We start from the raw sequence: 27,722 nt of genomic DNA, 5'->3' as shown, positions 1-27,722 counted from the left end.
ACAACAGAAATGACTGCTTTTGAAACAGGATAACATTATCATAAAATCAATTTCCTTCCAACAGCTATAGTGAAACACAGAAAAATCTGAAATTAGCAACATTGTTCTCATTGGGCTATTCGGTCATTTTGGCAGAAGCATAAATGAAATATGGTACATCAAACATGTATTCCAGTTATATATTTTGACAGGAAGCATTCCATTAAAACAGCACTTACCTTTTAGGCTAAAAGTAATATATAAAAGGGATGTGTTTATATGATCAATATATTTGGAGCCTTTTTTCCATTTGTTGAGAGAAAACATCAAAGTACTAAATGATACAGGCATTACCGCCCCAATTTTCACCCTCTTAACACAATACGAAAGTAAACATACTGCTTTTATAGTAATTATATCTTTTATGCTTCTTGAATGGCCTTAATGGCACAATAATTCATACTATGCAGTACCCCAAAATATCTTAATACTATCTAAAGAAGCTTTCCATTTTTCAGCCATGTTTTCAAGGAGTTTCTTTTTTATTAAGCTTACTAGTAGCTTCCTTTAATTTTTAGCAAGTATGATAAAATGTAAGATTGAAAAACATAACCAAATAAAGGATATTCCTTCCAAGGATCATAATGGAGACTTCTTGAATGTCCTGCTGTTATTATAACTTAAAATATATCCATAGTATTTATGGTCACATACTAAACTTGGAATCTAAGGCCAGCCCTAATGAGCCTGAGAATCTTCCTGGCTACTTTTGACTGCAGATAAGGCTATCACCTTCTGGAAGACAGCAGTACTTTGGACACAGACAAAAGCTTAAAACAGGTAGGTTCTCTGCAGTTGCAGATAACAAGAGGGCAAAATGACTATCTACTTTTGTAATCAATCATGCTCTAAAGGAAAAAAGAATATGCACCTTTCAAACTCCATCCAAACAGGCTAAACACTAACCAGTTTTATTATGCACTGTATTTAAATAGGTCAGGCTTGACTATAACAATTCTTTTTAATTAGCCAAAAATTTTAACTTGGAAACTAGAATGTTTGTTGACCTAATATTAAATTAAGTTCGTGATAAAGTGGCCTCTGAAATCAGTAATGGAAAGGGACACTATTCAATAAACAGTGCTGTTTAACCATTGTGGGGGAGTGGACAGTGACGTTAGATCCCTACCTCACACTGTACGTTGAAATAAATACCAATTAAATGTAAGAAGAACAAAGATCAACACCCTCACAGAAAAAGAAAAACATGCAATTTTTAAAAGAAACAAGTAGACAATGAACATACATAAACTCAACTGTACTAATTATTAAACAAATGCAAACTGAAAACAATATACCATCTTCTACCTTTTAAGTTGGCAAATACTTTTCAAAATGAGCTCTCCCATACTCTGCTGAGGGGGACTTGACTGCTATATCCTTTGGTAAGGCTATCTGGCAATATATATATTTTTAAAAGGTCCTGAAAATATCTATACTCTGAACTAATAAATATGCTTCTGAAATTTTCATAAGATAAAAAATATGCAAAAAAGGTATATGTTCAGAGATGTTTGTTTAAAAGGAACCAAAATGCACAATGAAAACAAATAATCTCCCTATGGTGCTTCTAAAGAATAGACTGCTACAAAGCTACCAAAAATCATGTTGTAAAAGAATATTTAGGGTCATAAAGATTACTCACGTTATCTAAAAGGGCAAAAACAAATATATAGTACCTGTATAGTAAAACTAGAAGGATCACATTCTGCTAAATATGAACAAGTTGCTATCTCTGAAAGGTGAGGATTACATGATTTGTGAGTTCCTCTATAATTATAATTAACATATATTACTTTCATAATTTAAAAAATACACCATTCATTCATTTATCCAAGAGCCTACTACTATGTCCCACACTAGGGATACAGTTTATACAAGGCTGATTTCTGGCTCTCGTAGGGCTTATGTTCCACAGTGGGAAACAAAAATAATATACAAGTAAATAATGTACAAGGTACTTCCAGAGGATGTAAGTTCTATGAAAAAAATAAAAGAGTGACGAGAGAGTGATGAGAAAGGAGAGGGACACTCAGGTCGGGTGGTCAGGGAAGTGGGTAGAGGCTGGGCAGCTCCAGGAACAGCACGAAGGCCAGGGGGCTGGAGGGCAGGGAGCAAAGGAAAGAGCAGGACTAGGGACAGCCGAGGCAGAGCACACAAAGCCTAGTAGGTCACGGTAAAGAGCGTGACTTTTAAATGCAATCAGAAGCCCTGTAAGGGTTTTCTGAGAGGGGAGTGATAAGATCTAAGTCTTGAAAAGATCACTCTGGCTGCTGTGAAGGGCAAGAGGAGAAGAAGGAGGCAGAGGGAGGAATCAGGAGCCACTGCAGGTGTTCAGATGAAAGCCAACAGCTGTCCGCACCAGCCCGGCAGGAGTAAGGATGAAACACAGCAGAAGGGTCTGGGATATATTTTGGAGCTAGAGCCAAAAAGATCTGCTGAGAGATGAGATGGGGGAGGATAAGGAGAATAAAGAAATCAAGGATGATTCCTAGGATTCTGAACTGAACAGCAGGAGCTGAGGTGGAAAATGAAACAAAAAACGAAACAAGTAGAGAAACAGGTCTGGGGCAGAGTCAAGAGCTCCTGTCTCAGAAATGATCAGTTTGAGATTCTTCTTAGATATCTGTGGTAGGAAGAAACTTGGCCCCATGACCTTTCCTCCCTAGTTTCCCATGAATATTTTACATTACATGGCAAAAGGGACTTTGCAGATGTAAGTGAAATTACTAATCACTGACTTCAAGATAGGGAAATTATCTTGTCTTATCCGGGTGGGCCCATTGTAATCACAGGAATCCTCTAAAGGCAGAGGAGGAAGGCAGAGAGATTCGAAGCACAAGGGTTTATGCACTGTTGCTGGCTTTGAAGATGGAGTGGGCCACAAGCCAAGGAGCCTTTCGAAACCAAGAATGAGCCCCAGCCACAGGGACATCTGCCCTAGAACCGCCTGGGATTCTGCCAACAACCTGAAGGAGCCTGGAGGCCTCCGGATCAGCATCCACATTCTCACTTGATTTTGATTTCATCTGACTTCACTGCTTTCATTTTGACTTCAGCCGGGTGAGACCCTAAGCAGAGAACACAGCTGAGTAATGCTGTGCCCAGACTTCTGACCCACAAGCACCGTGAGATAACAAACAGGTGTTGTTTTAAGCCACCAAGTCTGTGATAATTTGTTACAGCACCTAGAGAAAACTGCCACAATATTCTGGAGGAAATGCCTGCTAGACAGGCATGTAGATAAATAAGGCTGGAGTTCAGTGGAGGAGTCAAGGGAAGAGAGATGAATTTGAATGTCAAATGCATGGTACTTAAAAGCTGGGTAAGATGCCCCAAAGGTGAAAGTATAGAAAGAGAAGAGGAAGGTTTAGAAATAGGGCAGGAGAAGTCACCAGGGAGACTGAGTGAGACAGCACAGAGGTGAGTTTCAAGAAAGAGGGAGTGCTCAACTGTGATACAAGCTGCTGAAAGCCCGAGTAAGATGAAGACAGGAAAGGAATCACCGGATTTGGCAATGGGGGATTGCTGGTGATTTTGACAAGCACTGGCTCGGTGGCATGACAGGGCAGAGGCCCAGTGAGGCAGGTGGAGAGAACAGGATATGCGAGAGGAAAGAGGTGTGCAGATAACTCTTTCAAGAGGTTTTGCTTTCGGAGAGCGGAGAAATAGGACTTTAGCTAGTGGTGGGTGCGGAATTAAGGACAGGAGGAAAGATTCAACGAAGAACATAAGGTGTGCTTTTATGCTAATGGAAATGAGGCAGCAGAGGGGAGCAACTGACATATATGGCAGTGAGCTGTACAATATAAGGTAGAAACAGTGGGTACAGATAAGGACAGGCTCTGCATTTGGCGCTAAGGAGGAGTTCCCCCCCAATGACATTTTCTCAATGAAGAATGAAGCAAAGATACCAGCTGAGAGTGGTTTAGGGAGAGAGGACAAGGTATGAATGGTCACTCTGGAGAGTGAAAGAATGAACATATTAGGGAAATATAGCAGGACTGTCAGGCTGTTTTGAGTATCCTTCAGAGAACTGCAGTCAGTTTAAACTGAGGGTCATAATTCCAACTTTTTCTCTTGCCACGTTTAACGGCTTTGGTTGCAGAACAGGTGGACAGTTGGGTTTTAGCCAGAGTTTTATTAATGTGATTTCAAATGTTATTAAAACATAACATTTTCCAAATGTCTTCTTTCTGCTATAGCCAAATATAGCTTACTCACTCTAAATCTGCTGTTAGAAGGATGACCTTAGAAGGCTAGCTCAGTATTCTTTTTTTTTTTGCGGTACGCGGGCCTCTCACCGCCGCGGCCCCTCCCGTTGCGGAGCACAGGCTCCGGACGCGCAGGCCCAGCCACTCCGAGGCATATGGGATCCTCCCAGACCAGGGCACGAACCCGTGTCCCCTGCATCGGCAGGCAGACTCCCAACCACTGCGCCACCAGGGAAGCCCTCAGTATTCTTGATAAACTAAAATGTGCTCAGATGCTCCTTTGCATGTCCCTCTCTCAGGGGTGGGCAGAAAGGAAAAGACACTGCTCCACTACCTCACGGCACTACCATAATGCTGGTGATGCCATCTCAACACTGTTTTCTGTAATCACTGCATTCCATGCATGGTGAGCTTTGAAGTCTTTACCCCACAAGCTTTTTTTTTTTTTTTTAAATCTCTATTTGAGGAGAACATGGCTCCCCTCCATGCATGGATACACACACACACATTCACACATTTAAATTACAGCTGTGTGCATGTATGTATGTATATATATGTGTGTGTGTATATATATATACAGCTGGTCTATTATTAACTGTTGCAGGTATCTTATCTTTTTATTTTTTTCTTATAATAGGATTTCAGTTCAACAAGCTTCAGGGAAAAAAAAAAGTCAGGCTTAACTCAAATATAAATGTAAAAAAAAAAATTAGAAAGAGCTTGACAGGGTCCTTCAGTGAATTATAATTATAAAGTTCTTCCTAATATCCAAAGGGAGTACCTAGGTACCTATTCTTTCCTTGTTGGCGTCCTATAACTGCTTATGTAGCCAGTTATATTAGAAATCAACGGACATTTCTTAGAGACAAACCCCAGAAGATGGTAATATGTGAAGCCTCAAGAACAGGTTTCATTAAAATGAGCGTGAAAGGGAGTCAGGTGGGTGACCCACATAGCATCAATCTGTCTATATGAACCAAGGATAAAATTCCTAACAACCTAATTTCAAGTTCCTTCCTGCCTATCCAAGAGGCATAACATGAGGAGATTAACATTTACAAAGTTATTTCGAGTGGTTTAAAGAAAATGGTTCTATTACTATATTACCATTATATAATATCCATTGTAACTTAAAATTAAATTGTACACCCCAATGACACCATGCTTCTCAAAATAAAGAAGTCTGTTTTAGCCACATTATTCATAAAATAATTCCTTTCATAATAGTTTCTCTTTCAGTTGTGCATAATTTTGCTTTACCTTTCCATCAGGTGCATGTTACTTATTCATGACCATCCTCTTTTAATGGTTCTCCTTTCTTTTTTAATCATGCACAGCTACACATTCATTCTCTGTGCGCTAATCTTATTGAAAAACACATTATTTGGGCTTCCCTGGTGGCACAGTGGTTAGGAATCTGCCTGCCAATGCAGTGGACATGGGCTCGAGCCCTGGTCCGGGAAGATCCCATGTGCTGTGGGGCAACTAAGCCCGTGAGCCACAACTACTGAGCCTGCGCTCTAGAGCCCACGAGCCACAACTACTGAAGCCCGCATGCCTAGAGCCCGTGCTCCGCGACAAGAGAAGCCACCGCAATGAGAAGCCCACGCACCACAACAAAGAGTAGCCCCCGCTCGCCGCAACTAGAGAAAGCCCGCACGCAGCAACGAAGACCCAATGCAGCCAAAAATAAATAAATAAAACAAATTTATTTTTTAAAAAAACCACATTACTTGATCCTTAAGTGTCAATAATGACTCCCAATTCAGGGACAACCATGACAGGAGAGGGCAGAAGAGTGGACGACCCTTTCCATCAGGGCAGTTTTAAACCTTTTTCATGATAACACACACCGAGAGGTATATGTATTTGTTGGCACATAACTTATACAACTGTTATAAGTTGAATTGTGTCCTCCGCAAAAGATATGTTGAGGTCTTAAGCCCCAGTACCTGTGAATATGACCCTATTTGGAAATCAAGTCTTTGCAGATATAATCCTGTTAAGATACAGTCACACTGGAGTGGGGTAGGCCCGTAATCCAGTATGACTGGTGTCCTTATAAGAAGAGACACACACACACAGGGAGGAGTACGCCACAAAGACACAACAGAGGGGAGAATGTCATGTGACACCAGAGATAGAAATTAAAGTGCTGCAAGCCAAGGGTCAGCAGCAAACCACCAGAACCTAAGAAGCAAGTAAGGATCTTCCCCTGAAGACTTCAGAGGGAGCACAGGCTGCTGGCACCTTGATTTCTGACTTCAAGCCTCCAGAACTGTGAAACAATAGATTTCTGTTGTTTTAAGCCACCCAGCTTGTGGCTGTACTTTGTTACAGAAGCCCTAGGAAACTAGTAAAACAATGAAGCATAGCCAGTGAGATGCCTTTAGAGAGATCATCTTAAAACCATTCTAATTTATAAAAACAAGTGAAACCATGTGTTATTTTTATAATAATCAATTATTTGCAATACATGTTATAGCCAATTGGAATACATCCATAAATATTAGTATCTTCACTGAGAACCACAGCAGTAGGTATAACAAAGGATGATGGGAATACTTTAATATTTTTGCTTTAGAAATCTAGAATTTAAAGGTATGCCACTGGCTTGAATTTCTAAATCTGACTTTCCTCTCAGTTTTTGTTTGGATTAAGATACTTCGATTGTAAAGTTCCTAAATCCAGCTCAAGAGTCATGCATACAGAGGAATATCTAAATACTCTTAAAGGTCTATAGTGGCTTTGTGGTTTATGTTATACATTGAGCTGACCCGGAGTTGTTCAATGGGCGTAATTCTCAGTGAATTCGAAAGACATGATCTGAGCAGCCTAAGAGCATTACTGATAGGCTACATGTTATTAGGTTGACATACTTAGTCCTGTCAATTTCTTAATTCAGGGAAAAGGGGAAGTTGAGAGGATCAGGGAATGGATTAACTCATGCATTTATTAATTCATTCCATAAATAGTTCTTGTGCCATGAGCAAGGCATTAGGGACACCATAGTTAATGAGATGCTCACGGAGCTCTTGGGTGTCACGGTAGGGGCTGGGGGGGACACACAACACGACTAATAGTACAGTTAACAATTTAAGTGCAATTGTGCCAAGTGCTATAAAGGTAGAGAACGTTACAAGAACAGAAACTGAGTACCTTCCTTGAGGAAGTGAAAGGAGAATGAGGTCTAAAGCTCAAAAGACTGCAGTCATGTGTTCCAATGGGTGCAGCAAGAGCCTGTGGCAGAAGAAGCCTAACTTACTCAGGAAACAGTGAGAAGGTCCGTGTGTCTGGAGAGCGGTGATGGGGGATGGGAATGGCGTGAAAGGCAGGATGGCAAGGTAGGTGGGGCCAGACCACCCAGGACCTCTAGGTCTGTCCTGCACATCCCTCCCACGCCCGCCAGGCTGCCAACCTGTTTCCGACCCCTCCATAGTGTGTAAATAGAGATGGTCTTACTTGATGTGGTGGACTCCAAAGTGACCCCCATGCTCCCCACTTCCTGCTGTTCATGCCTTAGTGTCATAATCTGTGCTGTGTAGTGAATTGTGTCTCCCTAAAAAAATATACTGAAGCCCTAAACCGCAATACCCATTAATGTAATCTTATTTGAAAATAGGGTCTTTGCAGACATAATCAAGTCAAGATGATGTTATACTGAATTAGGGTAGACCCTAACCCAGTATGACTGGTGTCCCTACAGGAAGAGGGAAATGTGACACAGACCTAGACACACAAAGGAAGAAGGCCATGTGACAATGGAAGCAGAGATTGAAGTGCTGCAGTTGCAAGCCAAGGAACACCAAGGACTGCTGGCAAAATATCAGAATCTAGGAAGAAGCATTCTCCTATGGGTTTCAGAGTGAACTTGGCTCTGCTGACAACTTGACATTGAACTTCTACCCCCAAACTGTGAGATAAGTTTCTATTGTTTTAAGTCATCTAGTTTGTATTATTTTGTTACAACAGCCTTAGGAAACTGATACAGATTGTGCTTGTGTGTGGGTGGGACCAATGATTTGCTTCTGAGCAACGAGATATGGCAAAGTGATGGCACGTCACCCCAATGATTACATTATGTTATATAAGACTCTGTCTTGCTAGCAGACTCATTCTAGAGACCGTCTTCCACATGCCAGCTATGAAGACGCAAGTCGCTATGAGTCCTACAAGGAACAAGTCCACACGGAACTGCAAGGAGTTGAATTCCACCAACAAACACATGAGCAGGGAAGTGGATTCTTCCTGAATCAGGCCTCCAGATGAGACCACAGCCTGACTGACATCTTGACTATAGCTTTGTGAGACCCTGTGCAGAGAACCCAGCTAAACTGTGCTTGGAATTCTGACCCACAGAAATCATGAGAAAATGAATACATGTTGTTTTAAGCTGCTAACTTTTTAGTAATTTGTTTGATAGCATAGAAAATTAACACGCTTGAACAGTAGTATACCAAACTGTTAGTAGTAGTTTAGCCTTTGCATTCTCTCTGGGCATAGGAAATGTCGAAAGCTGATTCTTTTATGGATATTTTCAGGCACTCTTCTGAGGTTCCCAACACTGGGGACTCTCCTGCAGTTCCCTTGGTGTGAGTACATGTATCTTCTCACGTCAGGCATTTTCTTGCTACTCCTTCCTTGGGAATCCAGTGATCACTTCCTGGTTCCTGCTGCTACGGTCCCTCTGGCCAGGACCTACGCCAACGCCATGCCAGCACTCTCTCCCGTGAGTCCTACCTCTGGGCACCTATAAACACTCAAGGATCCTTTGGCCTAACCAACTCTGGGAGGGTAGGCCATTCCCAACATGGCAGCCCTCTCCTCAGCCCGTCCCTCTGCTTCAGCTTTGCTACACAGCAGTCCAAGGCCAACAGCTCCATGGGGTCCCTCCAACAACAGAACACTACATTAAGCTTGTCCAGAGTCCTAGTTCTCTCTAGGCTGGAGGTGAAGGAGTAGGGGTGGGTGACAGTCGCTGCATGGCAACAGTGCACTCCAAAGACTCTCTTTACCAATCTCTTCTCTACATTCTGTAAACGGTTTTATCTTTGATCTGGTTCAAGAGTCCAAGACTCACGGAATCAGCCTGAGCACTTCCTTTATAAATCCTGTGCGTGGGGTCTGTCTCACAATCACTTTCCTATCTATTGTTTTGGAAATCCCATCAGAATGGAGGCAAGAAAAGTGCCACTTTAACCACCTGTTTCTTTTAGTATTCCCAAGTCATAAAATAAGAGTAAAATTTAGTGTTAATGTTACAACTCATTTCTAGCTGACATTTAAAAGAATCAGTGATATTTACATTCTTAGACAATTGTTAAAATGATGAACTCTATTTAAAATAATTACTCAACACTCTTGAACAAATTTATCTATGTTTTGCAAGCAGAAATTCAGAACAAGGCAGAAGCCAAGGAATCAAATATTCTCAAGTACGTAAAAGCTCTAATTATGGGTGGCCAAAGTGCCCTATTTAAAATACAAAGTTTATTCATTCATTTACTGAACAAATATTTACTGAGTACCTCTTAAGTGACAGACTGTTTTATTTAAACTTTTAAAATATTTAATTTTGACTATCCAGTTAGCTTAAAAAAAAAAGTATAAGAGAAAAATGCACATCAGGATAAGTCTTAGAAATGCATATAACTCCAGAATTACCTGAAAAGGCATTGCTGTAATATCTAGACAGGGTCTGCATGATGTCTTTTGAGTGCTGGGTCCACGGCGCTATCTTTCTGTAGGTTTTTACACGATGAACAAGTTGGGAACCACCATACTGAAGGGAGAGGGTATCCCCATGATCTTCATAGAGTTCCTCAAATAACCTAAGCAAAACATACAAACACTAAAGAATTTCACCCGAAGTATTACACACGTATTCACTTAGCTGTGGACTCAAAACAAGTATTTTACTTTATGAATTCCTCTAAGCCTTTCTTTTCAAGTAGACTCTTCAACATCTTGAAGATATATGCACATACAAAATATATTATATTTTATAGTAATGGTCTAATAAGGAACAAAGTCAAAGCTATATATATATAAAAAAAAAAGCAGGGGCACCAAAAGCATAACCCATCAAAGCCAGACCAAGGTGGTTTTAACTCTATTAAAAGAATCCTAACTTTCTGCAGCCTGCCAAATCAATTTACCTCCCACGACGGAATTTTCTGTTCTCTCTGAATTGCCTTTGGGAAAAAGGACATGCTCTTGTCACAAACAAACCATATTCTTTCCTAGAAATACACGTTTGAAACTTATGTTTCTTCAAGTGCCTGTTAAAGACTTTTTAGTGCAGTGATATCTGAGGACCTGGCCATTTGTAAGCTCATCACTTTTTTTTTGACAGAGCCTTTATGAGTATCTCAGAGGACCTATAACAGCGATCACTGCATTTTCAAGAAACGGTACTTCACACAATGTCATGGACCCAATGGACAGTGAATAAACAGTATTCCTTACTGAAGAATCAATGTTTTATCTGTCTTATATGTTTAATTCAAAATATATGAAGGCTTATTACTTTTTTTTCCTAATGCAGTCTGGATTTGTTTCTTAAAAAACCCACTAGTTTGGATTTATCTAAAGTACATAATGTTTATTGATAATTAACACAAATAGGAAAATAAAAACCATGGTAACAATACACAAGGCTTTAACAGAAATATATATTACCAAATTAATTTGAATAATGTCTTTTAACAACATGGTTTTTGAGAAGCTGAAAGGAGAAACAAGTTCATAAAAGTCCTTATTAATCAGGTTTGCTTTCTGTCATTACCAGCATTCGAAAGGCAGAAAATAAGGCTTACCTAACTGCATCTGTATCAAACTGTAGATTCGGTTTGTCAATTAAGCCCAAGGAATACAGCTGATAAGCCAGAGCACATTTCCCCACCATAAACTGTGCTGTGTTGGTGCGATCCAAACAGTCCACACAGTTGGTTCGAAGAACACCAGTCTAAAGAGAAACACCTTGAACTGTCATTCATTATTCAGTCACCAAAACTACCTCCATCCTACTTTAGATTTCTTTAAGCAATAGAAGATAGCTGCAGGCAGGGTATTATTCCTGAACAAATAATGAAGAACATTTTTTTCATTATAAAAGGTTATATTTGCTGTTCACTTAATACTGCTGCAACAGCATCATTGCACCCTCTAGTCTATATTTGAATTATTTTCTTTAGTTTAACAAGATAAAAATAGCTAACATTTTCCACATGTATCAATTAGTAAAATATGTGCTTTTTTCCCTGATCTATCTCCTTTACTGTACAAACTAAAATATTCAGTGGGTGAGGCCATTTCATTCTTAAAGCATAATTAATATATATACTGTTATATCTGGTTCATTTTCCAAAGTCTTTCTAATTTATTCTTTTCACATTTCTGTTTATGGTTCTATTTCCAATAACAAAATTTATACTATATAGAAAAAATCTGTGGGCGATTATTATTTCAGCTACACATCCTTCGCAAGAGTTAAACACTAGCAGTAAGGCTTTTAAAACTCATTCTCAGGACTTCCCTGGTGGTGCAGTGGTTAAGAATCTGCCTGCCAGTGCAGGGGACACGGCCTCCAGCCCTGGTCCAGGAAGATCCCACATGCCGCGGAGCAACTAAGCCCGTGCGCCACAATTACTGAGCCTGCGCTCTTAGAGCCTGCAAGCCACAACTACTGAAGCTCACATGCCACAACTACTGAAGCCCACACGCCTAGAGCCCATGCTCCACAACAAGGGAAGCCACCGCAATGAGAAGCCCGTGCACCACAATGAAGCATAGTCTCTGCTCACCGCCACTAGAAGAAGCCAGCGTGCAGCAACAAAGACCCAACGCAGCCAAAAATAAATAAATAAACATACTTTTAAAAAAAACCTCATTCTCAAATGATTAATAATTTTGCATTCAATAAGCTGTATCTCTCTCCATGGTTGCTTTCAGAAAACATCATACACTGTGGATACAGATTCTATTCATTATTAATACAATGTCATCTATACCTGCAGGCGACCAGTGGAAATCACACATCCTCCTAGTTCATTCCACCTGTGTTCAAAAATACATGCTTCAATTAAAAATTTTTAATAACATAATCTATATTCACATTTGGTACTAGCTCTTTATTAAGAAGCAAAGTAATAGGGCTGAATGCCCCTGGATAATCAGCTGATGCAGTTTACTTTCATTCTCTCAGGAAAGCGAATATGCAAGTCACAGAGATGGAATGCTATCCATGCTCTAAAGGGAGACCAGGAAAGGAGCATCTTAACCTGCTCCAGCCCTACACTCTTAGCATTTTGTCACCCATGTTCAACCAAAATCTCTCGTGCTTTAATTTAAGCGCATTTCCTGTTTGGTCTCTACAGACATGACTAATAATTGCAGGGCAACTTTATAATAAAATCTTCCAAGCCTGATCCTTCTCGCCTCAACGTCAGGAGGCCCCACCTCCTCCAGCTTTTCTTCATGGAGCTTTGTTACAGTCCTTCGGTTGTTTTTACAGTCTTCCTTATTATTTTCTTTCCTACATACTTTCTCCACGTGCTAATGAATGCCTGGGGAAATGTTATTACATAAGTACTATATAATGATATTACTATTTTAATTATTTAAAATATTTTAATTATTTAAAACAAGGTACAGTGAAGAAAATAACACAGCAGGCCTGACTGCTATCCTCAGAAAGGCCTGCTTACAAGGCTGGCCCTTGGCTGGAGTCTGGAACTTCAGTTCCCACCATTCCCAGAACAGACAAGAGTGGCTCAATGTGCCTAAGCCATCTGTAAAAACAACATGGGCTGCTGAACATCCTTTCCTTCTGCGAGTCTGAAATTTTGGAAGCTGCCAGGCAGAGGCTGCCTATAGGACCACCTCCAATAAAAACCCTGGCACCAAGTCTTTCATCATCTCCCCTGGTTGGCGACATTTCACACACACATCACAAGTCGCTGGGAGAATTAGCGCTATCTGTGTGCCTCTACCAGGAGAGGACTCTGGAAGCATGCCCATGATTTCCTCTGGACTTCATCCCATGTGCCTTTTCCCTTGGCTAATCTTGCTTTGTTTTGTTTGGTAGTAATAAATCACAGCCAAGAGAACAACAGTATGCTGGGTCCTTTGAGTTCTCCTAGTGAATCACTGAGCCTGGGAGTGGTCTTGGGGACCCTGGTCACAGGTGCCCCGAAATTCAAACTATAACAAAAGGATTACTTGCAAAGATGTACACATTAGGAGTTGGTTGTTTTTTGGTTTTGCTTTGTGTGTGTGTGTGTGTGTGTGTGTGTGTTTACCATTATAGTTAACTTTACTAACTGAAAATAAAATACTGGAAATATATAATATTGGTCCCTTAAAAGATAAATAAAGCACATTTGCTTGATCTGAAGGAGCTCACAAAGTAGTAATGAGGAAAGACTTGTGAGCAACTATAATACAATGATACATTTTCATTAAAATGTTAGTTTAAATACTAATGTATACACTGGTTTATTAGAAAAATCTTCCTGCTCCTATTTAATACTGAAGAATAGAATTCATTACAGAAAATTTTACTTTACAGAAATATTTTATGTAATGTTTATTCTAAGAAGCAAGAGATTCCATGGCTTCCATCTCAGGGTATATACCCACAGAGGAAGCTGCATGCCATCGTGAACGTTCATTCCACAGTCACATGGGCTGCGTGTCTTGTCTCCCCAAAGGAATAAAGTCATCCATCTTCCAAGGAGTCAAACTGCTCATATTTAGAATATTTTTTATCTGTAAGAGCAAAATTCTTGATTTCTTTTAAGGTTTTAAAACACCATACATACTTTTCATCTGGCCGCAAAATGCTACAGTATGAATCAGGACGGTTTACAAAGAAGCCTGTTTTCTTCACCACACTTTCTGCAATCACGTTCAGGCGATCCAGAACATTACACAGCTTGCTGAGGGCAAGGAGGAAGAATGAGAGAAGTGAGAAGAGCCCACGTCTTAATACATATTTATTCTCACATCTAAAGCAAAGTCTAAAGTAATGATACTCAGGGATTTAATTTTTTAAATCTCTGGTTTGTACTCAATAGGAACATTGTAAGAATTAATTTCTAGAATGCAAATGTGTACTCAGTAACTAGCAAGATTTGGCACAAGGAGACATGAAGGGCCTGTAACTCGATAGCAACTATTGGCAAGCCTTAAACTCGGCACATGCCATCCCCCTGCAAGAGCTTTTCCCAAAGCCTTTCACTCCCCAAGAGTGCAGTCAGTTAAATATGGATTCATGAAATGTGAAGAGAGCACAATGCACAGTGCAGTGGAAGGGGAAGAAAACACTGGAAAATAAATTACTACTAATGGCACCAACCTGCAACCAGGCTTATACTATGGGAAAGTGTGTGTGTGTGTGTGTGTGTGTATGTTTCTGTGTGCGCACACGTGCATGTATCTAACTACATTAAAATGATTCAGAAAAAAGTACGATGAGTCAAGTGCAAAACAATACAGTGACATTTAAAAATAACGGAGACCTCAATATGAGCCTAATGTTTGTATGACCCCTAGTAAATGAATGCAAGTTCCTTGGATGAGATGAGTTTTGAATCAGATCTTGACAGAGAGGTGAGAAAGCAGCCAGTGGAGGGCAGGGGGAGACAACAGGAACAAAGGTTCCAGAATTGGACCTTGGCTGCTGCACTGGGGACAGAACATGAAGGTTAGCTTTTCAGGAACAGAACAGCCCTGGGAATAAAGAAGAAGTTATGCATTCTGGAACCAACCAGGTGATGGGGCTTTAACATTACACTAAGGGGTTTGGATTTACTATAAACAGTCAAGAGTTAGTACTGGTTCATCCATGCGTGAGATAATCTGAAAGTGGTGTCTGAGAAAGTGATTAAACAGGGAGAAAGAATGAAATAGAAAAAATTGAAACTAATGCCTTTAAGGAAAAGCAGCAGAGTAAAGATGTTCTGAGCTCACGAGATACTTCAAAGAGAATTTCTAAATGGTAAAAATGGTGGGCAAAAAGAATTTGGTCAACTAATTTAAGCCCTCAAATTATACACCAGCAGTTAAACAGCCCCTCAAGCCGGTTCACAAAGGAAATGAAAAAAGTAACATTCACTTTACCAGAGAGATCAGCTTCCTGCTACTTTACATCACAAGAAGAGGAAAATATAACCAGACGTATGAGCATCTGCTCACCTTTTGGTGTACTTGGCCATATCCCAAGGAATATAAATAATCGTGTGCTCGGGAGGCAAAAACTGGTTGAGGTAGGTCACAGCAGCTACGAGTTCTTCACTCAAAATTCTCTCATGCTTTCTTTTCTCTCGTTCCTTTACCAAAAATTAAACATTTTCAGTGTTCTAACTACCTTAAATCAGAGGAACAGACTTTTAACATAACTTTGCCACTAAGACAAAAAGCTGAAGTGCTAAATATACAAAAATGAAACCTACCTACTCAAATTAAAATAATGCAAAGAAATAAATGCATCACTGAATTACAGTCAACAGATAATGAGCATTAAAGACTCAAGGAGATCAGATTTCTTCCTCATAACTTCCTACAGTTCCAAGAAGCCCAGCTCACCCTACACAGGCCTGTCCTACACACTCCACACTCCACTTTGGCAAAGGAGAACTTCCCAAGGACCAGAAGAAAGGAACCTCCAACCCCAGCCAGCTAAGGACCAGAGAGAAATCAACTGGGCCTAGATGGCTAATCCCCAAACTGGCAGAGAGTAGAACGCTTTCGCAGGCTTCATAGGCTTTTTTTTTTTTGTGGCTGTGTTGGGTCTTCGTTGCTGTGCGCGGGCTTTCTCTAGTTGTGGCGAGCGGGGGCTACTCTTCATTGCGGTGCGTGGGCTTCCCATTGCGGTGGTTTCTCTTGTTGCGGAGCATGGGCTCTAGGCGCGTGGGCTTCAGCAGTTGCAGCACACGGGCTCAGTAGTTGTGGCTCACGGGCTCTAGAGTGCAGGCTCAGTAATTGTGACGTGGGCTTAGTTGCTCCGCGGCATGTGGGATCTTCCTGGACCAGGGCTTGACCCTGTGTCTCCTGCACTGGCAAGCGGATTCTTAATCACTGGGCCACCAGGGAAGTCCCGTTCATAGGCTTTTAAACTTGACTCTCATAAAATCCTCGTGAGGTAGCCAAGGCAGCCGCGTCTTCCCCTTTTACACTGTGGCTGGATGAACTGAAGCTGAGAGGCGTTCATGGGACTAAACCTGACTGTCCACCTCCTTGCCTGCTGTAGCTCCTTAGATATCATACTGCCTCCCATTCAAGAGGAGCTGGTGCATAGTGTCCAGCTTTCTGGTTGGAGTGCTGGCTCTGCCTCTTACCAGCCACATGGCCTTGAGCAAGGTTCTCAACTTTCCTTGGCCTCCATTTCTTCATCTGTAAAATGGGTAACAGTAGTATCTCACTTAAAGGATTAATGTGAGGTTTAAATGAGATGAAACATGATAGTTTCTTATCAGAGCATATGACACATGGTAAGGATTAATAAAAATTAACTTTATTGTTATCCTGATCAGGACTTCACGTAGAAACAAACAAAAAACAATTAATTCAGCAATATGGATACAGCACTGAGGTACTATTGCTGGCATCAAAATAGGTCTACACTGTTTTCAACCATGGTGATTACTTTTCAACTGTCATGAATTTAATTAGATAATCACTGAGGAAACAGAAAAAGGGTATCTATTTTGCACAGCTGTATGTATAGAGGAATTAGATAATAATTGATTAAGAACAGCATTAAATCAGTTTGGGATGAACAAATATTTAGCTTATTTTTACATCTGAGAAAATTAAATTGTATACCTATAATTTTCTCAAAAGCACTTTAAGCCAACTAGAGAAACAAAAAGTTTTTGAATTTCTTATATCAAATCTGACATTTAATGAGATGGAGAGATAAGGTTATTTCATCAACTTTCAATCATCTCTATGTAAAGAATCTGCTTTATGCACTGTCTGCCCACAGTGGATTAGCTAGTGGATTGTTTCATCGACCTTCTTTGGTCACAGACCCCTTTAACAACCAGATGAAAACTTCACATATGCAAGTGATTGTTTCAAAAGGTTCAGAGACACCCCCCCAATGGCCGTCCATGGACCCTGGATTAAAGTCCTCTGATGTACAATGACATCAGATCCCTGGTTGGCTTCCTATTGATCCCCAGTAGCAGCAATGACAGTACAAGGATTGCTCCAAAATGTCTGACAAGCAGTGTCTCAAACCTCCACATGGTGGAGTGGAGGGAGGGCAGGAGATAGTGCACAACACAGGGCAAAAGAGAAATCAAGAAAAGTATTCCACTTTAGACACTTCATACGGAGGCAGAATAAAGAGTGAATATCCGTTGATATCATGCTACACACACACGCACACATACACACATTCTTTGACAAGTAATGAGGAGTTCTAAGTGAACTGAATAAACATCTTCTTTTATCCTATGAATAAAATAACTAATGACAAAAACAACAGAACATTTTTTTTCTATTCTACAAAACAGCAACTTAATCTCCAAACAATTTTCTAGTTATTGCCAGGATTTTTATGGCAATGAAACAATAAACAAGGACAATTTTAAAATCCACTGACTGCCCTTTAAATATTAAGAAATAAATGTTCATTTGAGAAATCTGGGCAGGAACACTTTACAGCCACATGTATCTGGTATTATATTTTGAACCTGCATATTTAATAGAGAAATAGATTATTTCAAACATCATAAACTGAATTTCCACTTAACCATAGCTTTTAACCACACTATAAGGACTCTGTAAAATATGAAGAAAATTCACTAATTAAGGTCGATGTTTATGTTCTAGCGATAACCTTGTAATTTAGTGCTTCAGCAATAATTTATTTCTATACTAACAATCTCTTACGGCTTATAGTTTACTAGAAGAATGTTCATGAGGGTTCTTATTACTAGAGTTTTCGTTTTTGAATTTTTTGATTATGTCTCTTATAGCTGTTGTTCAATATCAGGCTGAGGTTGTGGACCATCCACCTATTGCCGTATGTTATTCTGAGTTGATGGGGGAAGAGACGTGAAAATGAAACTTCTGAACTGATGTGAACCAAAGTCTAAAAAATGATGTATTTAATACCTGAATGATTTATTTTACAAAGTCAATCCCTGATAGGATGCAATAATTTCATGAAGCAAAGAGCAACAAAGGAAGAAATAAAGCTTCCTGCCTCACTGTCCCCAGCCCCTCCTGCCCACTCCCCTCCTCCGGAGCCACATGCTCACAGGCACACACACACGCCCTGCTCCTCTGAACCCACGCACTTGGTTCTACGGTCCTTTCCCCGCAACTGGATCTCGGTCTGTGCCCCCCTCCTGGGCGGCTCCCAGTACCTGTTCCTCCTCCACTCTAGCTAAGCCATCCTTCCCACCCTCACATCTCAGATCAAGTCATCACCACAGGTAACTCCTCTGCCTTCAACATGTCTTATCCAGAACCTCTTGTATTTTCAGATGGCTTGTTTTAAACACCCCACCTCACCAGGACCCCAGTCCACCGACAGCACTGCTTTCTTCATCACCCTCTCCAAGACTCCCCCTCCTCCAGCTCAGGTTTCATGGTCTGCTTCAATTAGACTTCCGCCAACATCCAAAACTCCTATTATCTGTCTTTCTACATCACGCCTGCCTGGCAGAACTGAACGAACCCAATTATCTACTTCCTCTGTGCTCACAGCCATACGCAAGCCCTGCCAGGAAAAGTCAGGCAATAGCAGAATTTAAGAAATCTTGGGGGACTTCCCTCGTGGCGCAGTGGTTAAGAATCTGCCTGCCAATGCAGAGGACACGGGTTCGATCCCTGGTCCTGGAAGATCCCACATGCCGCGGAGCAATTAAGCCCATGCACCACAACTGCTGAGCCTGCGCTCTAGAGCCCGAGAGCCGCAACTACTGAGCCCGTGTGCTGCAACTACTGAAGCCCACGCACCTGGAGCCCATGCTCCGCAACAAGAGAAGCCACTGCAATGAGAAGCCCTCGCACCACAATGAAGAGTAGCCCCTACTCACTGCAACTAGAGAAAGCCCACGTGCAGCAACAAAGACCCAACGCAGCCAAAAATAAATTAATTAATTAAAAAAAAAAAAGAAAGAAATCCTGATCACCAACCTGAAATTAGCCCTTAGCATTACCTGGAGGTCTCTGGTCAATCCACCCTCGCACATACATGAAGGCTGTGAAACTTCCACCACCCTCAAACCTCTGCTCTGAGCAGGTGACCGTCCCTCTTACCTTAAGGAGAAGTTAAAGTTATCAGAGAGGAGCATGTACGCGTACACAACACACACACACACACACACACACACACACACACACACACACACGTACCCTTACTATTCTCTGTCCTCCCATTAAAATAATTCCTCCATGTTTCAGATTTCCTCCTTTCTGAAGCACATGATGCCCCTGATCGTCCTTTCTCTCTCCTGTGTTTTATACCTCTCAAGGATCCCAAATGGATCCTTCCCGCAGGCTTTTAAACACAGCATTATGCTCTCTTAAAAAAAAAAAACAAACAACATACTGATGAAAACACCAACTCTTCTTCATTTCTCGTTAGGTACTTCATTTCCCCAGGACGAGGGAAGTCCTCCTACAGCTCAGTCCACTTCAGTCAGTGCTCTCAGTGTTGGTAACACAAGGAGCATATTTCCTGTTTTCATCTTACTTGACCTGTCAGCAGCCTTTGCCACTGTTGATTGCTTACTTCCTTCATCATGAAACACGCTTTCTCTTAGTTGTCGTAACACGGCGCTCACCTGGTTTTCCTCCTACTTCTCTGTCTGTTCTTTCCCAGGCTCCTTTACAGACTCTGCCTGCTCTAACTAGACATTAAGAGCTGAGGGGTCCTCAAGACAAGACTGGAGGCTCTTCCCTCTTCCCACTCTGAACCCTCTAAATGGGCATCACCTCCATGCCCATGTCTTCAAATATTGCTGGGACACACATGAGCCACAAAATCACATCTCAGCCCAGACCTCTCTCCTGAGCTTCTATCTCACACACTGGCCACTCACTTGCCAGCTCCTCTGACAGGACTCAATCCATCTCAAACCTCAGCACATCCAAACCGTACTCACCATCTTCCCTCACAGACTGAGTCCACGGTCCCTGGCTCAGTGAATGGCATCACCATCCATCCACCTGATACTCTCCAGAAACCTAGGAATCAAGCCTGACATCTCCCTCTCCCTCATATCAGACCCAGCTCATCACTAAGTCTACTGTCTGTGTCCACGTCTCTCCACCTCTACCACATCACCCGAGTTTAGGCCAGTTACCCTTTTCTGGATAATTCTAACAGCCACCTATGTGGTCTTCCAACATAGACTTTAGCCTTGTACCAATCCATTCATTCTCTAGATTGAGGTCAGGACAATCTTTTCAAAACAGAAATCTGATCACCATCCTCTCAGCCATACAAAACCTTCAATGGTTTTGGAAAGTCAGGATAAAGACCAGACTCATTAACACACCCTACAAGGCTCTGCATGTCTGGCATAACTCCCTCATCCTCTGGGACCCAGCCAGACAAGCCTTTTCTTCCTTAAATCCACCAAATCCCCTCCTGTCTCAGGGCCTTTGTACCTGCTGTTTTCTTTCTTCTTGGCCTTGTTAATGCCTCTTCGTTCAGGCTGAGCTGACTCATCGCTTCCTCAGGGAAGACTTCTTTCCCCTTATAAGCTCTCATAGCATCGTAACCCAGTGTCGGTACCTCTGCATCACTTCACCATCTCCTCTGTTAGGCTGGTAGCCCTGGGAAGGCAGCCACTGCTTCTATGATTGCCCTGGCACAAAGGAAACCTTCAAAACTGCTTGTCAAATGGTGGACTAAATGGACATAGGATTACTTGGTTTTTAATTAAATTGAATTATACTTACTAACCAACTTCTCAGAATAATCTCAGATACTACTAGTGTGTCGGCCAACTGCCACAAACATAATATAACAAAACCCTTGCTTTTCATACACTCAGAGTTTTCCTGGCCACAGAATGAGATTCTTCCATTTCACTTCGTTGCAACAGAGACAGCTATGATTTGTTTTTAAAATATAAAATTCAGTATTACTTTATTATTGGTTTCTGATTTTTTTTAACATCTTTACTGGAGTATAATTGCTTTACAATGGTGTGTTAGTTTCTGCTTTATAACAAAGTGATCAGCTATACGTATACTTACATACCCATATCTCCTCCCTCTTGCGTCCTCTCCCTCTCACCCTCCCTATCCCACCCCTCTAGGTGGACACAAAGCATGGAGCCGATCTCCCTGTGCTATGCAGCTGTTTCCCACTAGCTATTTTACATTTGGTAGTGTATGTATGTCCGTGCCACTCTCTCACTTCGTCCCAGCTTATCCTTCCCCCTCCCTGTGTCCTCAAGTCCATTCTCTACGTCTGTGTTTTCATTCCTGTCCTGCCCCTAGGTTTTTCAGAACCATTTTTTTTTTGGTTCCATGTATATGTGTTAGCATATAGTATTATGTTTTTCCTTTTCTGACTTACTTCACTCTGTATGACAGTCTCTAGGTCCATCCACCTCACTACAAATAACTCAATTTCATTTCTTTTTATGGCTGAGTAATATTCCATTGTATATATGTGCCACATCTTCTTTATCCATTCATCTGTTGATGGACACTTAGGGTGCTTCCATGTCCTGGCTACTGTAAACAGAGCTGCAATGAACATTGTGGTACATGACTCTTTGTGAATTATGGTTTTCTCAGGGTATATGCCCAGTAGTGGGATTGCTGGGTCGTATGGTAGTTCTATTTTTAGTTTTTTAAGGAACCTCCATACTGTTCTCCATAGTGCCTGTATCAATTTACATTCCCACCAACAGTGCAAGAGGGTTCCCTATTCTCCACACCCACTCCAGCATTTATTGTTTCTAGCTTTTTTGATAATGGCCATTCTGACTGGTGTGAGGTGATACTTCATTGTAGTTTTGATTTGCATTTCTCTAATGATTAGTGATGTTCAGCATTCTTCCATGTGTTTGTTGGCAATCTGTATGTCTTCTCTGGAGAAATATCTATTTAGGTCTTCTGCCCGTTTTTGGATTGGGTTGTTTGTTTTTTTGATATTGAGCTACATGAGATGCTTGTAAATTTTAGAGATTAATTCTTTGTCAGTTGCTTCATTTGCAAATATTTTCTCCCATTCTGAGGGTGGTCTTTTCATCTTGTTTATGGTGTCCTTTGCTGTGCAAAAGCTTTTAAGTTTCATTAGGTCCCATTTGTTTATTTTTGCTTTTATTTCCATTTCTCTAGGAGGTGGGTCAAAAAGGATCTTGCTGTGATTGATGTCATAGAATGTTCTGCCTACGTTTTCCTCTAAGAGTTTGATAGTGTCTGGCCTTACATTTAGGTCTCGAATCCATTTTGAGTTTATTTTTGTGTATGGTGTTAGGAAGTGTTCTAATTTCATTCTTTTACATGTAGCTGTCCAGGTTTCCCAGCACCACTTATTGAAGAGGCTGTCTTTACTCCATTGTATACTCTTGCCTCCTTTATCAAAGATAAGGTGACCACATGTGCATGGGTTTATCTCTGGGCTTTCTATCCTGTTCCATTGATCTATATTTCTGTTTTTGTGCCAGTACCATACTGTCTTGATGACTGTAGTTTTGTAGTATAGTCTGAACTCTAGGAGCCTGATTCCTCCAGCTCCATTTTTCCTTCTCAAGATTGCTTTGGCTGTTTGGGGTCTTCTGTGTTTCCATACAAATTGTGAAATTTTTTGTTCTAGCTCTGTGAAAAATGCCATTGGTAGTTTGATAGGGATTGCACTGAATCTGTAGATTGCTCTGGGTAGTATAGTCATTTTCACAATGTTGATTCTTCCAATCCAAGAACATGGTATCTCTCCATCTGTTTGTATTATCTTTAATTTCTTTCATCAGTGTCTTATAGTTTTCTGCATATAGGTTTCTTGTCTCCTTAGGCAGGCTTATTCTTAGGTATTTTATTCTTTTTGTTGCAATGGTAAATGGGAGTGTTCGCTTAATTTCTCTTTCAGATTTTTCATCATTAGTGTATAAGAATGCAAGAGATTTCTGTGCATTAATTTTGTAACCTGCTACATTACCAAGTTCATTGATTAGCTCTAGTAGTTTTCTGGTAGCATCTTTAGGATCCTCTGTGTATAGTATCATGTCATCTGCAAACAGTGACAGATTTACTTCTTCTTTTCCGATTTGGATTCCTTTTATTTCTTCTTATCTAGTCGCCCTGCCCTCTACCCCGGCCTTTGACCTGACTGCCTACTCATATACACAAGATAACGTTGACCAGTGTACTCTGACAAGGAAGCACAGAATTATGAAGCCAGGCCACCACTCTGTCCACCTGATCCTTGAACTACAACCACACCCAATTTCTGAATCTAGTCTTTAGATCCCACTACCACATATTATCTTGCCCAGCAGATCTTGTGGATGGTCAATGAAGTGGTTGTATCAAGCCTAGGCTGTGGCTGTTTGACCTCCATGCTTCCTTCTCCAAGCTGTCCTAGAAGCTGAGGCAGAATTTCACCTGCACCTAGTTCACCCCAGAAAATCAGGAGACTTACACGCTCATTGCTCTCTTCCCTAGGGAACACACCACGGATTCTCCCATGTACCCAGGGAAGAGGCCACATGGAATCAGAGGCCAAAGGACAGAGGCTCAGACAGTTCAGACACCGTGAGCCATCATAGCATGATAAATCCACAAGTCTCTCCTCTGGGGAGAGGTAAAGCAGGCTTGTTAAACCCCTCCATGTTGTCCAGTGTAACTGAATTTCATAACCAAACAGATAGCACGTCATACCTTCACTAAATTTAAGATGATGATGGGGGAGCCAAACCTCTGAAGCATCTGGTCAAAGTGAAGAGCAGCCACATGGGCAAATGGATCTGCCTGATCCACTGGGGGGACAAAAAAAATGAGTAAGTACCAGAATGAAAACTATAAGGAAAGAATAAAAGAAGTACAGTGTTTTGTTTTGCATTATAATGTTTAAAGAAATGCAATTCAACTAATCTTCTGGTAGTTTCATGTCTCAAATTCCTCTCAAGCTTATCAATCATTCTTCATGTATTTATTGAATTTGAATGATTCTTACATTTCTGAATATAAATAATTACATTTATATTTTATAATATAAATAATTTACTAGTGGCCAAAATTAAAAATACATATATAAAAGTTATTGCATAAAAATATTAGTAGTCCTTCTTCTAAATGATCTACTCTTCAGTACTAAAACTTCATTAAAACCCAAGCATTTATGAGATTTCTGTGATAGTAGTTCACTATCTCTAAATGTGGGTAAAGAAGAGTTACTATTAAAAAAGACTGTTCCACGCACATGTAATAGGTGGCTTAGGCATCATAGTTGAAATGTCCTGAGACCAGTATAAGGGAACTGATCCTCTAACTTGCACATAAGAAGAATAACTTCCTGCAGTAAAAGACATGACAGAAGCATCGCAGAGTATTTGTTCCGTTTCCACTTCATTTGCAACATCACCCTGGAAAGAAAGGTGCATTTAAAAATATTTTATATCCTTAGAATTTTTTTAATGGAAAAAATTTCAAGTACACAATGAAAATATAATTCCTAGTCTTAGAATGTTTTAAAAGAGGTAAATGTTGATCAACATTCAATGTGCATATTAAAAAAAGGAAAATCATTAAAATGCAATAAAGGAAGCAATTAAAAATAGCAGAGAATAGACAAGGGAAAAATCAAATTAAGTAGCTAATAATACAAGTAATAGATAGAGAACAGCTTGAGTGATATAAATGGCAGAGAAGGAGACGAAAAAAAACCAATCACATGAAATTATACAGGAGGTTAGGAAGACCAGTGAAATATAAGAATTCAATTCTGAAGACCAAGGAGGAATAAAAGGACAAAAGAAAGAGATTCCAATAAAAGATGCCTGACGGACAGGAAAAAAAAATCTTGAGATAGCTTTACCTATAAAAGTATATGATGATATGACAAAGAATAATTTTAGAGGCATTAATAATGTACCTGCTTAATTACCCTTGAAATATTCAAAAGTAAAAAATAGAGTTGCAAAATTCTGCTTTTTTCTTAAAGCACCAGTTATAACTATGTTCACTGCTGATATAATTTTAAGAACAAATGTTGCTATTTTAAGGCAGGATCAAAATCCAATGTCTTGCTCAATCTGTCTACTCAATCACACATCTGCCTAAGATTCAAGTTGTCTGTTGCAAAGAGAGATGGAACACTCAAAGGACATTACATGACTGAAGGCAGGACAGATAAATTTGTTGTTATTTTCTAGGGATGAGTAGAGAAGGAGTCTGTCTTGAGCCAAACGAAAGCAGAGGGAAGGGGGTAAAGGGTTTCCCATGCCTTGCTCTACTCAGTCTTCTTATCAAGGATGCATTTCCAATGAGTGCTCCCCTCCAATTATTCCTTGGGTGGAGGTGCTTTGCTATTTTAGTCTCTCCACTAAATATGTACTACATTTTTTCATATATTACAGAAATGACTCATCCTCCAAAACATTAGACATTTCATAACCCCCTAAGGTATTGCATAACTCTAAGACAGTTGATTTTTCAGAATATATGTACATTAGTCATATTTCTCACAAGTTTCCGATACTCTAGAGAATTCATTATTCTCTTGATGATGTCCCAAACTAAGAAATTCCACTTTCTAAAATTCCACTTTGCTTCACCTGCCAGCAAAGCTGATGTAAAAAGTTAAATCGCCAGCAGTGTTGTTGTTTTCCCATCTTACCTCACAGTTTGCACCTCTCTTGAGAAAACGGGTCCCAGCGAACTTACTGGATCTTCTAGCTATTAAAGTGACATACACAGGTCGTCCATAGATCAACAGCTCTTGGAAATCAAGTTAAAGCTGTTTAGCATTCACGACTGTCACACCAAACCAAGAGAATCATTGCACCCAATATACTTTGTCCAGTAGGTTAAAGAACACCAAAAAGCTCCACCCAAGAATGGAACAACACTGGGTCTAACTGTTCTTTCCAATTATGCAGGTATTAAGGCAAAAACGAACCCACTAAGGAGTGGTTTCCATGAACTTCAGAGGAAATGGTAACCAGATGTAGGGTTATTGGCCAAGGGAAGACCTGTGGTCCCTCCTTATAGCCAAGTATGGATGTAAACAGGTACAACTAAACCTTCCTTAGTCTTCAGAGACCATATACCTGTCAAAGTGAGCAAATGTCACTTAACAGGGTGCTTGAATTATGAAGCAATAGATAACTCTGAGGGAATGGAGTTAGTATAATACAGTGAGAGCACCCAAATTTGTCACCTAACTGCAAAACTGAACACTGGGGACTGTTTAATCAAAATAACGTTTATTAATTATGTCACCTTATTTAACTTTCTGAGCCTCCATTTCATCTTCTGTAAAATGGTATAAGTACTAAAAAACGTAACCAATTTTATTAGGTGGTTGGGAAGACTAGGTTAGGTAATGTGTGTAATGGTTACTACTGCCTGGCCTATAGCAAACGTTCAGTAAATAGCAATGACTTTTATCTCATACAGACTTCCAGAATTCATTAAATGCTTGATAAGTGGGAGACTGGAGTCAACATTTCAACGAACGAGCTTTAAAATTATAATCTATGGTGCTATTCACTACTTTAAAAAAACCCATTTATTGTACTTAATATATGCCAGGCCCTGAGTTAGCTCTTGAGAAATACAAAACAGTTTAGAATTACCTTTTAGAAACTGTCTTTAGAAACTGTAGCACATTTCTTTTAGTGTCCTTGGTGGTGAAAACTGTGTGCTTTTACAGGTTGATTTTACTTTTGGAAGCAGAAAGAGTATTTCAGAGCCAAATCTCACTATTCAGTGAACGATCAAGCAGATAATACCACTCACTGGTTGAAAAGGATTATAAAGTAATGAGCCATTTCAAGTGTAGCACACAAATCTCACTCATCTTCATTCCAGAAGTCCTCTGTGTCTTCATCTAGCCTCTCCTTGCCCTCATTTGCCACCAAGAAGGCAGCACAGGTCCTCTTCAAGGCTAATCTCGCCAGCTCTACCCCCTGACTCCACTCCTCCCAAAAGGTCTGATGCAAGAAAGCATAATATTGGTTCATCACATTCACCCACTTAATGGTCTCAAAACAACCACTCCTTTAAAGTTTTCACTCTAGGTTTTTAAAAAACCTAGAACACAAGGAAGAATGTCAACTAGAAAGTAGGCTAGGTGCACAAATGCCCTACATGATCTCAAAAGGGGACAGGAAAAACCTAAACACCACTTCTAGAAAGAAGACACTGCCTTCCTAAACCTCATAACGTAATAGCACACGTTGAGAGGTTTCAACATAGCGAAATTAAATAAAAGGACAAAAGGTATTTATAAAATTGAACTCATCAGCTTAACCCAAGGCT

At 40.4% G+C, this 27,722-nt stretch overlaps 1 protein-coding gene across 1 annotated transcript in view; it reads right to left on the bottom strand.

Annotated features, from left to right (window-relative positions):
- FIG4 (FIG4 phosphoinositide 5-phosphatase) overlaps nt 1-27,722 on the bottom strand; it is a 137,929-nt gene that overhangs the window by 57,542 nt on the left and 52,665 nt on the right. Inside the window, exons 8-15 of the mRNA XM_029223714.1 lie at nt 26,077-26,177; nt 24,661-24,823; nt 24,120-24,217; nt 15,453-15,586; nt 14,078-14,194; nt 12,266-12,311; nt 11,072-11,220; nt 9,918-10,084 (exon numbers count right to left, since the gene is read on the bottom strand). Coding sequence (XP_029079547.1) covers nt 9,918-10,084; nt 11,072-11,220; nt 12,266-12,311; nt 14,078-14,194; nt 15,453-15,586; nt 24,120-24,217; nt 24,661-24,823; nt 26,077-26,177 — 975 coding nt within the window. The remainder of the gene's footprint in view (nt 1-9,917; nt 10,085-11,071; nt 11,221-12,265; nt 12,312-14,077; nt 14,195-15,452; nt 15,587-24,119; nt 24,218-24,660; nt 24,824-26,076; nt 26,178-27,722) is intronic.

Source organism: Monodon monoceros, unplaced genomic scaffold (assembly GCF_005190385.1).
Source record: "Monodon monoceros isolate NGI ecotype Baffin Bay Population unplaced genomic scaffold, NGI_Narwhal_1 Super_Scaffold_15, whole genome shotgun sequence".
Taxonomy (NCBI): domain Eukaryota; kingdom Metazoa; phylum Chordata; class Mammalia; order Artiodactyla; family Monodontidae; genus Monodon; species Monodon monoceros.
This window is presented reverse-complemented; position numbering and strand designations above follow the sequence as displayed.